This window comes from Lactuca saligna, chromosome 8, assembly GCF_052625555.1.
Source record: "Lactuca saligna cultivar CGN05327 chromosome 8, ASM5262555v1, whole genome shotgun sequence".
Lineage (NCBI taxonomy): Eukaryota > Viridiplantae > Streptophyta > Magnoliopsida > Asterales > Asteraceae > Lactuca > Lactuca saligna.
The window spans coordinates 168,890,902-168,900,551 of NC_136424.1; the positions used below are offsets into that span (position 1 = coordinate 168,890,902).

The 9,650-nt window shown below is 29.9% G+C and overlaps 2 protein-coding genes across 2 annotated transcripts; both read right to left on the reverse strand.

The window, feature by feature from the left end:
- Positions 1 to 945: 945 nt before the first annotated feature.
- LOC145013348 (glycerol-3-phosphate acyltransferase 9-like) lies at positions 946 to 4,156 on the reverse strand. Its single transcript, XM_078972143.1, has 13 exons — positions 3,967 to 4,156; positions 3,305 to 3,449; positions 3,143 to 3,200; positions 2,908 to 3,026; positions 2,716 to 2,815; positions 2,533 to 2,628; positions 2,329 to 2,425; positions 2,137 to 2,224; positions 1,922 to 2,018; positions 1,750 to 1,835; positions 1,523 to 1,642; positions 1,229 to 1,327; positions 946 to 1,105 (listed from the first exon to the last, which is right to left on the reverse strand). Exons 2-13 carry the CDS (start codon positions 3,409 to 3,411, stop codon positions 1,057 to 1,059), a joined length of 1,116 nt encoding a protein of 371 aa, XP_078828269.1. The 5' UTR covers positions 3,412 to 3,449; positions 3,967 to 4,156; the 3' UTR covers positions 946 to 1,056.
- Positions 4,157 to 7,601: 3,445 nt separating this feature from the next.
- LOC145010282 (uncharacterized) lies at positions 7,602 to 9,443 on the reverse strand. Its single transcript, XM_078968845.1, has 4 exons — positions 8,793 to 9,443; positions 8,380 to 8,676; positions 7,707 to 8,220; positions 7,602 to 7,618 (listed from the first exon to the last, which is right to left on the reverse strand). The coding sequence occupies exons 1-4, from the start codon at positions 9,441 to 9,443 to the stop codon at positions 7,602 to 7,604; spliced, it is 1,479 nt and encodes a 492-aa protein (XP_078824971.1).
- Positions 9,444 to 9,650: the final 207 nt, after the last annotated feature.

A 9,650-nucleotide genomic window follows, 5' to 3' on the forward strand; every position in this document is an offset into this window, starting at 1 on the left:
AGACAACCCATTCGCTCAAATTTTGCAACTCCAAGTATCCAGTCTGTTTGATATATGAACAACAACGCTTTGAGATGTATCAGGTTTTGATTCGGATGTGATGCCATGGGTCCGAGTTCTAATCCCATGTGAATCCACTACTTGATATGCCTTCACTAATTAAACATCGTTTCTTGCATTCAATGTTTAAAAGCTCCAAAAGATAAATGTTTATTCATATATGAAATTATGAATATATAAATATTGATATAAAAATAAAAATAAAAATTATATATATATATATATATATATATATATATATATATATATATATATATATATAATTATAAAAAAATTTAAAAAAAATTAAAAAAAAAACCTATATCGATATAAGTATGTATTTATAGAAAATAAAAAGTTATAAATTTTACCAATAAAATAAAATGTCGAAAACTATATCATTCGTTCTCACATGGGTTGTTGAACTCCATACTTATTATTTCTTTAAAAGTTGCATTCAACATCAACCATATTTTTGTAGAAATTAATGTCACACAAAGACTTTGAAGCATTCATTCAATATATTCATGGGACGACTTTTTGACTTTTTACTCTGACGTTGACCAAGCATATAACCAGTACCCCTTTCAATGAAGTTATAAAAATGACCAAGGCTTACCATCGTAGTTTATTTGTTACTTATTTTTTTGATGATAAAATGATATTAAAACAAAATTTTATGGAATGAAAATACAAATTTCTAGATTTAACCAAATGTCATCCTACATGAAAGAGATTTTAAAAAAAAAAAAAAAAAAAAAAAGCATGCAATAACCTCTCATCTTGAAAAAAAAAATATTCAACTATAACTTAACTGTCTAAAACACAATAAACAAATCTATCTAGTCTTCCATGCTTATAATGATCAAATAACTAATTTAACTGATAAAAAAAAAAGGTTTAAAATTTCCATAAGATCATATCTGGTTCTTTAATATAATAAAAATATAATATCTCAAAAACATTCATCAAACACTCAAAAGAAATATATTAAAAAGTGACATTTATTTTCCGCTTCTACTTCTCTTCCAAACGACGCAACACCGACTCCGCAAAGCTTTGCTGCCTGCAATACAATATTTCAAAATGAAAATCATATTATTAAAATTAAAAAGGGTTAATTATTTATTTCCATAACAAATTTATTTACCAATTAATTTATTCAACAAAAACAAATACTTAAACTTACTTTCTTTCCCTATGTTTTGGGCTTGGGCGCGAGTATTTCAAGTATCCATCCCACGGAACCTTTTTAATACCCGCCCGAACCGAAATAATGTCCCTAACCCTGCAACACATCAGTACAGTACAATATAGATCAGATCAGAACATACTGTACTGTGTTTGACATCTATTTGACTGAGACTGTGACCGATGTCGGTGAAACAAAAGTTAAAACTTTTGTTTCACTTAAGAAGGTGGGACATGGACTCGGTCTAGATCTACATCTTTTGTATGTGTAAAAAGACGTAAATGCCCTTACCTTTCAGCAAACTCGATAGCTGTTTCTCCCGGCTTCATGTTTTGGGGTTCCAAGTACCAAACATCACACACCACAGCCCATGACGTCATCAATTGCAATAGATGTGTTGTGAATGATTGTCTGTAAAATATATGCAAAAAACACGTAATTTTTTAAGCGTAATAAAAAAAATTATAAATATGAATTTATAATTAAAAAAAAAAAAAAAAAAAAAAAAAGGTTCTTACTTTCTGCTATTCCAAAAGGCGTCAACAAAGATTTTGTTGTACTTGATTGCAATCGGACAAACAGTGGATCCGAGTTCAAATGCACCCTGAAAAATAAAAATAAAAAAAATTTTAATACTTTATTTTAATTATCTTAAAATAAAATAAAAAATATATATATATATATATATACCTTTTTGAACATAACAGAGTAATGATTATTCACACAAGTTCCTTCAGGAAAAATAAGAAGAGGATTATTATCAGCTCCTTCAACATGTTCCCTTAACCTATAATAAAAGGCTAAATTAAATAAACATCAACATAAATTTCATTTATTTTTATATTATAACACATAAAAAATATAAACAAACAAAAATTTTAATCTCATTTTCATTTTTCACATACTTTCTTGCTACAATTTCACGATCTTTAGATTCTGAACGATTGAACCATATACACCCCAAACTTTCCAAAATTGTACTTTGCAAAAGTCCTACACATAAATATAATTATATTATAAATTATAAAATTTGTAATATACATAATTAGTTAATTACATAAATTTATATACAAATTACTGATGAACATATTACACACCAACCCATCCAGGGTGTTTTTGCATGATTACAGCAAATGCAGTCATCTGTTCTAAAATAATGAAATCGATCATGGAAGTATGATTGGCTACAAAAACCTGTTTATATATAATAAAATAATATCATACACTCAGTTTAAGTATAACATTTTATAAAATATAAATTACATTATAAAAAATCATTATCAGTTTATAAAATTTAATACCTGTTTAGGTCTTGCACATGGTCTAGGGCCATGGTACTTAACTACCCCTGTCCATGATGCAACAAAGAAGCTACAAATCAATTCCACCAATGCCCTCTGAAGATTAACAATAAATTTACATTTTCAAAATTTGTAATTAAAAAAAAAAAAAATTAAAAAAATTAAAATGTTGTATCATTATACCTCTAATTTGTTCCTGATCTTATCATGTCCTTTTAGTAGCACATGCACAGGGATATAACATGAAAGGAATATTATCCAACCAATTGTGAGAATTAAAACTCTGTGAAATGAACAAGGGCAAAATGGTCATTATCTTGATAGATAAAGTTTATGTGAAATGTGATAAAGTGGTTGAGAATTAGAGAGACTAACCTTACAGGGAAAAGAATTCCATATCTTACTACGACTCCTAAGCACCATAATGGGAACAAATACACATTCCAGTTCCATGGTTCTGGAGGATTGGATTTGAAGCATCGTGTGAATGAATCCTGTTTGTGTAGAAATTAGAATAGAATTTTTGTTGGTTTATTATGATTTATGAATTATGAATTGTTTTTTATCGTTCAGATTGAAGTGTAGAGAGTAGAAGATAATGAATACTTGCATCAACAATGGCGCCGACTGCTTCTGTTAGGGTGGGTGAAATGTCGAGCAAATCATGCCTGAACAAAATGTTGAATCAGTCGATTACAATCAATTCATCAAAGTAATGCAGAATGCCACGTGGACAGAGAGAGAGAGAGAGGAGGTGAGAGATGAATATTACAGTCGAAGCTTTCCAAGAGGTTCTTGAATGGAATCAGAGGCGAGGTAATCTTCAATGTTGGGTCGATCTAGGTCTAATTCCATGTTTGATGATGTCAGTTTGTTCATCTTCCAGCTACTTAATGTTAATCTGGTTCACCTTCCAACTTTTGACAAAGAATAATTGTTAATGGGATAGTGCACAATGATTATGGTTGTTTATAGTAATTGGAATCTCATATGTTTTTTAAACAAACAGAAAAAGGAATCAGATTGTAAGGAGAGTATAATCTCGATCCTTTCCCAAAAACAAATCTACGAATTATCATATCATAAGTTGATTCAGTTCTATGTAAGGTCAAACTTACAACAAAACGAAGCTAGAATTGCAGGTTTTGAGCTGTTGTGTAACAAAATTTTACATTGCATGATCAAAAATCAAAATCAGGGGATTGAACAAATTAATTTTCTGAAAGCATTTTTTTCATCGAAGTCGGAAGCAACAAAATTGTTAAATTCAGGGGATTTATGTTATTCGTGATGATTATTAGGCTTCAATGTTGATTTTAAATCAATCATCACTACGATTAGAACAACAAATCGTCGAAAACTGATGATGTAATACCAAATTGAATGGTGATTGTGAAATATCAAAAAAGATGGAGGAAGAGAGACAAGAATTACCTTGTGGAGGAGCTGCCGGAGGCGGGTATGAGCGACGTTTGCCGGTTGGGAAAATAAATGTAAACTTATAACCATTGTTGTTGGTTTTAGTTGAGAAACCAGTGGGGATACAATCACGCAACCCAAAGCCATTCATGGCTATTAACGGGTCGAAGCGGACCACCAGCTGAATAAATTGGATCGGGTTCCATTGTTTTGCAGCTTTTTAGAGATTTGACAAAAAGTTTTAGAATAGAGAAAATTATAAAAATAGTCTTTATCGTTGCTAAAAGTTACAAAATCAGTCCCTATTAATTTTTTTTTATGAATATAGTCTCTGTGGTTTCCAAAACTTGCATCAATGATCCTTTTTGCTGACGTCATTACTGTTCATCCGTTAATGTAAGGGTATTTTGGTCTTTTCAAATAGCAGGGACTGAGTTTATGATTCTGGGTAAACCATAGGGACCATTTATGTACTTTTTTTTTATATTTTATGTTTATGAATTTGTAACTTTTCCACCCATTTACTTTTTAAAATATCACTTTGAACCCTTCACTTTGAACTTTGAAAAATATTACTTTCACCCCTCTATTTTCTAAATTTTCGTGTTTAACCTCGTATTATATATAATTTGTTTTTTATTAATAACTTTAGTTCGCTAACCTAAAAAAACTATTTTTACGTGTTTATTTTCATATATTTGTCGGTATAATTCAAGGTGATTAACGTTTCGACTATAATTTAGAACTTTCTTTCGTTATTTTTTTTTAAAGTAACATGGTTTTTTTTATAAAATTCGAGCTTATTTTTCGACGTAGTTTTTTTTTTTTTTTTTTAACTTTATGTACGTTTCCTATGTATGAGATGAGTCATATATAATAACTTTCGTTTGTTAATTTTAAAAAATATATTATATTCGAGATTGTCTATGTTTTGATGTATTTTGTATACATTTTGTGCTTAATTTTATATACATTCCTACGTATCATTTGGGTCATATATAATAACTTTCGTTTGTTAGCTTAAAAAAATATAGTATATTCGAGTTTGTCCATGTTTCGACCTAACTTTTGTTTCATGTTTTTTACGTATCAATATAGATTCGAGTTCGTCTATATTTCGACGTAATTTTTTTTATGTTTCGCGCTTATATTTTATGTACGTGTTTTTTTTCATTCATGTTTTTTTACGTCGAAATGCAACTTTAATGACTATAATCACCAAAATTCAACTTACAAAATTCAAGCTTATAATTACGCTTTTATCTATTATATGTGAACAAACTTATACGTAGAAACATACATAAAATAAGCACCAAAACGTTTTGCGAAACATATTTTTTTAACGTTTTCGTGCTTTATTTTCTGTACGTTTCATACTTATAATTAGGGTCACATATTATATATTTTTTATTATTTAAACTTTCGTTCGTTAACTTAAAAAAATCTTACTTATTTTTATGCACGTGCTGATATACATTTGAGTTTTTATTTTTCTTTATTTTTTTATGTTTTGATTTAATTTTTTTTTTTTTGTATGTTTTGGTGCTTATTTTATGTATGTTCTTACGTATAAGTTTGTTCACATATAATAGATAAAAGCGTAATTATAAGCTTGAATTTTGTAAGTTGAATTTTGGTGATTATAGTCATAAAAGTTGCATTTCGATATAAAAAAAACATGAATGAAAAAAACACGTACATAAAAATAAGCACGAAACATAAAAAAATTATGTCGAAATATAGACGAACTCGAATCTATATTGATACGTAAAAAACATGAAACAACAGTTAGGTCGAAACATAGACAAACTCGAATATACTACATTTTTTTAAGCTAACAAACAAAAGTTATTATATATGATCCGAATGATACGTAAGAATGTATATAAAATTAAGCACAAAATGTATAAAAAATACATCAAAACATAAACAATCTCGAATATAATATATTTTTTAAAATTAACAAACGAAAGTTATTATCTATGACCCGTCTCATACGTAGGAAACGTACATAAAGTTAAAATAAAAAAAAATTAAAAAAAAAAAAAAACTACGTCGAAAAATAAGCTCGAATTTAAACCGACAATTAAAAAAAAAAAAAAAATTATGTAACTTTAAAAAAAATAATGAAAGAAAGTTCTAAATTATAATCGAAACGTTGATCACCTTGAATTATACCGACAAATATATGAAAATAAACACGTGAAAATAGTTTTTTTAGGTTAGCGAACAAAAGCTATTAATAAAAAACAAATTATATATAATACGGGGTTAAACACGAAAATTTAGAAAATAGAGAGATAAAAGTAACATTTTTCAGAGTTCAAAGTGATATTTTAAAAAGTAAATGAGTGGAAAAATCACAAACTCATAAACATAAAATATAGAAAAAATACATAAATGGTCCCTATGGTTTACACACAGTTACAAACTCAGTCCCTGCTACTTGAAAAGACAAAAATACCCTTACACTAACGGATGAACAGTAACGGCGTCAGCAAAAATGGCCATTGATGCAAGTTTTGGAAACCACAGGGACCATGTTCGTCAAAAAAAATTAGTAGTGACTTACTTTGTGACTTTTGTCAAACCATAGGGACCATTTTTGTAATTTTGTCTTTAGAATATGATTCTAAACTTTTAAAAATTCATAAAATAGTCTTTTTCAATTAGTTTTCTCTTTTCAAAAAATAAAATGAACTAGTTATTACTCCTAAGATAATGTACTGAAAATAAAAATAGAATATCAGCTAGTTTTATCTACTAAAGTTACCTAAATTACTATTTAATTAAAAGGGGTTTTTTTTTTTCTAGTTTTGCAAGACTAGAAACTTAATTAATCAATCTAAAACTTAGAAAGGAACTAATTATCAACTAATGAAACACAAAGCAAAACTAAAAAGTGAGAAACACAAAAGATGATTTTAATCAAGATAAATGAGAGACTTTCATTTAGATTCGATATACTTGCTATTATGGTTGAATTAATGGAAGTGCAATGGATTAACATTCGTTGATTACCGATTCCTTTAATGACCGAATTAATGTTTACTAACCTAATCTTTTAGCAAATAAGTTCGTTCATACGGTGATCAAGCGGATAAACTAACAAATTTACTAGTGTTTAGCTCAAGTTATGTTAGACTTATAATGGATTGATCTATTTGGTTAATTAAATCAATTCAATATTTGCATGTCCGACCCTGACATTTTGGAGACCTTGTGCAAAAACTAAAGTGAGACCCCATAAAAAATTTCTTGTAAATATTCTTAACTACATTTGTTACCACTAATTCAAAACATAAAGTTGCTAAAAACACATCTCATAAATTCACTATCACAAAATAATGTCTTCATTCGTTGGTAATCAAATAAAACTGTAAAACTATTATAAACAACTTTTCAAACAAAAAAAAAAAGAACAACGCATTACTATTTTCTAAACATCGATCTTCTAGCGTTTTTTGGAAGAAAATTCATCTATCAGATTTTTTCTTACTTTTTGATGAGTTTATAAAATATAAAAATGTTATCTAAAATTTATAAAGACAACAGATTTGCATTTTTTTGGATATAGATATTTTCCTTAAATTGTTGATAAATTTTAAATTTATGATTAGATTTTGATTTTTGTTGATTTTTTTTAATAATTAAAATGCATCTAAAACTGGAACCAAATATTAAGAAAACATATTTGCATTTTTTGGAAAAGTTAAGGATTCGCCATGCTCCTTCATGTGGACATATATACCGACCATCAAGAAATGACTTGATTTCATTCACAGCGACAGGTATGGTAGAGGAGGAAGTAGTGGTATTCGCCTCTGATGTTTGAAGAGTGAAACGAACACGATCAACGCCCTTTGAAATGTACTTAAATAAGTACTTAATCACCATATTCCAACCACAATATTCTACATTGATGTGAGCATCAAATCGACTACACAAACGTTTGTTGTACGACACCACATACCCGTTATCAGTTCTAACACCACTTTGTAAGACATGATACGGTCCAACACGTCTTCTATAATGCATGTAACCATTTTCATCGAAAGTTGTTAATGAGTTGAATGGTTTTGGAAACCGTTTCACACATCTATCATCTACCATACATGGGGCACCTGTATTAAGTAAACCGCATGGACCATGTAGCATGCATGTTGTAACAGTCCTATATAGTTCTGGTTCGAGTATGGGATTAGGAAGCTCAACGGTGATGTATTTGTCAATATCTGCACCTTCCTGTATTTTAAACGGCAATGCAACCTACAATAACGTATGACAATGTGGTAAACCCCTTTTGGAATTCAATGGTGTAGAGATCTGTAAAGAAAAATATAGTATATTATGTTAAGTCATAAAAGGAAAAGAAAGCAAAAAAATAAGAAGAATGAAATGAGAGCTTAGAAACGTACATGCACTGACATCTCCAAAAATTTTGTCTTCTTTAAGGAAGTTAATGAAAGCATGAACTTTGATCTTAAAGATGTGTGCAATGATATCTGGTCTGTTTTGAATATCACGCCGACCAATAGCATCCATGTATCTTCTATACTTAGGCCATTTGATATTGCAAGTGAAAGTGATGAAATATTGTGGCTTAACATGAACCCTACATATGGCTAAAGCGTCTTTATAGTGTTTATACATATACCTAGGTCCCCCCCACAAAAGTTGCAGGTAGAAAGACCCGCTTACCAATGACACGACTATCTGTATCGCCTTTGTCCAAAGCATCATAAACACCACTGATGTACTCTAAACGCAACTACTGCTAATGGTGTTCAATAAAGTTAAGCCTAGATTGTTCAATACAAGTATAGGCATCCACCAAATACTGGTGCATGTAAAATAAGAGAGTAATTTTGTCGATCATGAATTTTATAACTGTAATACACATTATTTGTTAAACTTCTATTAGAGTCAATCCGTAAATGCAAGGTGGGAGACCATCCCTCTTCACCATATGGGAATAGTAATGGATACTGCAAAGGCATATATGTCGGATGAAGCTTACTAACTCGCCGAACTGAGCCAGACTTTGAATAGACAACAATGTCATAAACAGCCCCAGTAACATCATCACCACAAACAATACAACCCAAACTTCCAGGGGCCGGTGGCCCATATCCTCTGTCAGGTACATTACCAAATAACCGCACACTATATGAATCTAAATTCATTGACTGAGCAATTTCTTTTGCAGTCTTAAACGTACGGATATACTCATTATGTGTGTTTAACATTTGACTAAATGAATCTACAACATCTGCAGACAAAAGTACTTCACCCTCACCATGAAAAGAATGAAGTCTATTAGCAACCTCATTTTCAGTATCACACATATACAACTGTAGAAATCTAGGTTGATGAACATCTTGAGGACAAAAGGATCCAATCCAATGGTAAATCTGACCACTGACTTTAAACACATATGGCGCATGACCTTTGTTGATTGAGTGATCTTCATTTGCACCAAAAGACGTCATAGAGAACATGGATTTATATGCTATTATGTTATGCATAAAATGATCATCTTCATAAAATTGCATAAGCATTTCAGGCGGACGAAGAGGGTAGGGAAGAACAACATTTCCCAAATTACAACATTTCGTATATCGTGGATGATTGGCTTGGGATAAATACAATGCTCTCTCTTGATACCAAAAATACGCCCCACAATACTCACACACACA

Bases quoted from the DNA above. Each gene is read 5' to 3' on its own strand.
- LOC145010282 (XM_078968845.1), bottom strand. From the start codon at position 9,443: ATGACGTCTTTTGGTGCAAATGAAGATCACTCAATCAACAAAGGTCAT. The intron at 8,677-8,792 runs GTATTTGGTGGA...CTTTGGACAAAG, and splicing joins CTCTTATTTTACATGCACCA to GCGATACAGATAGTCGTGTC. The intron at 8,221-8,379 runs GTCAGTGCATGT...ACGTTATTGTAG, and splicing joins AAGACAAAATTTTTGGAGAT to GTTGCATTGCCGTTTAAAAT.
- LOC145013348 (XM_078972143.1), bottom strand. From the start codon at position 3,411: ATGAACAAACTGACATCATCAAACATGGAATTAGACCTAGATCGACCC. The intron at 2,816-2,907 runs GTTAGTCTCTCT...TTCATTTCACAG, and splicing joins GGAATTCTTTTCCCTGTAAG to AGTTTTAATTCTCACAATTG. The intron at 2,225-2,328 runs GTGTGTAATATG...ATTTATGTGTAG, and splicing joins AAAACACCCTGGATGGGTTG to GACTTTTGCAAAGTACAATT.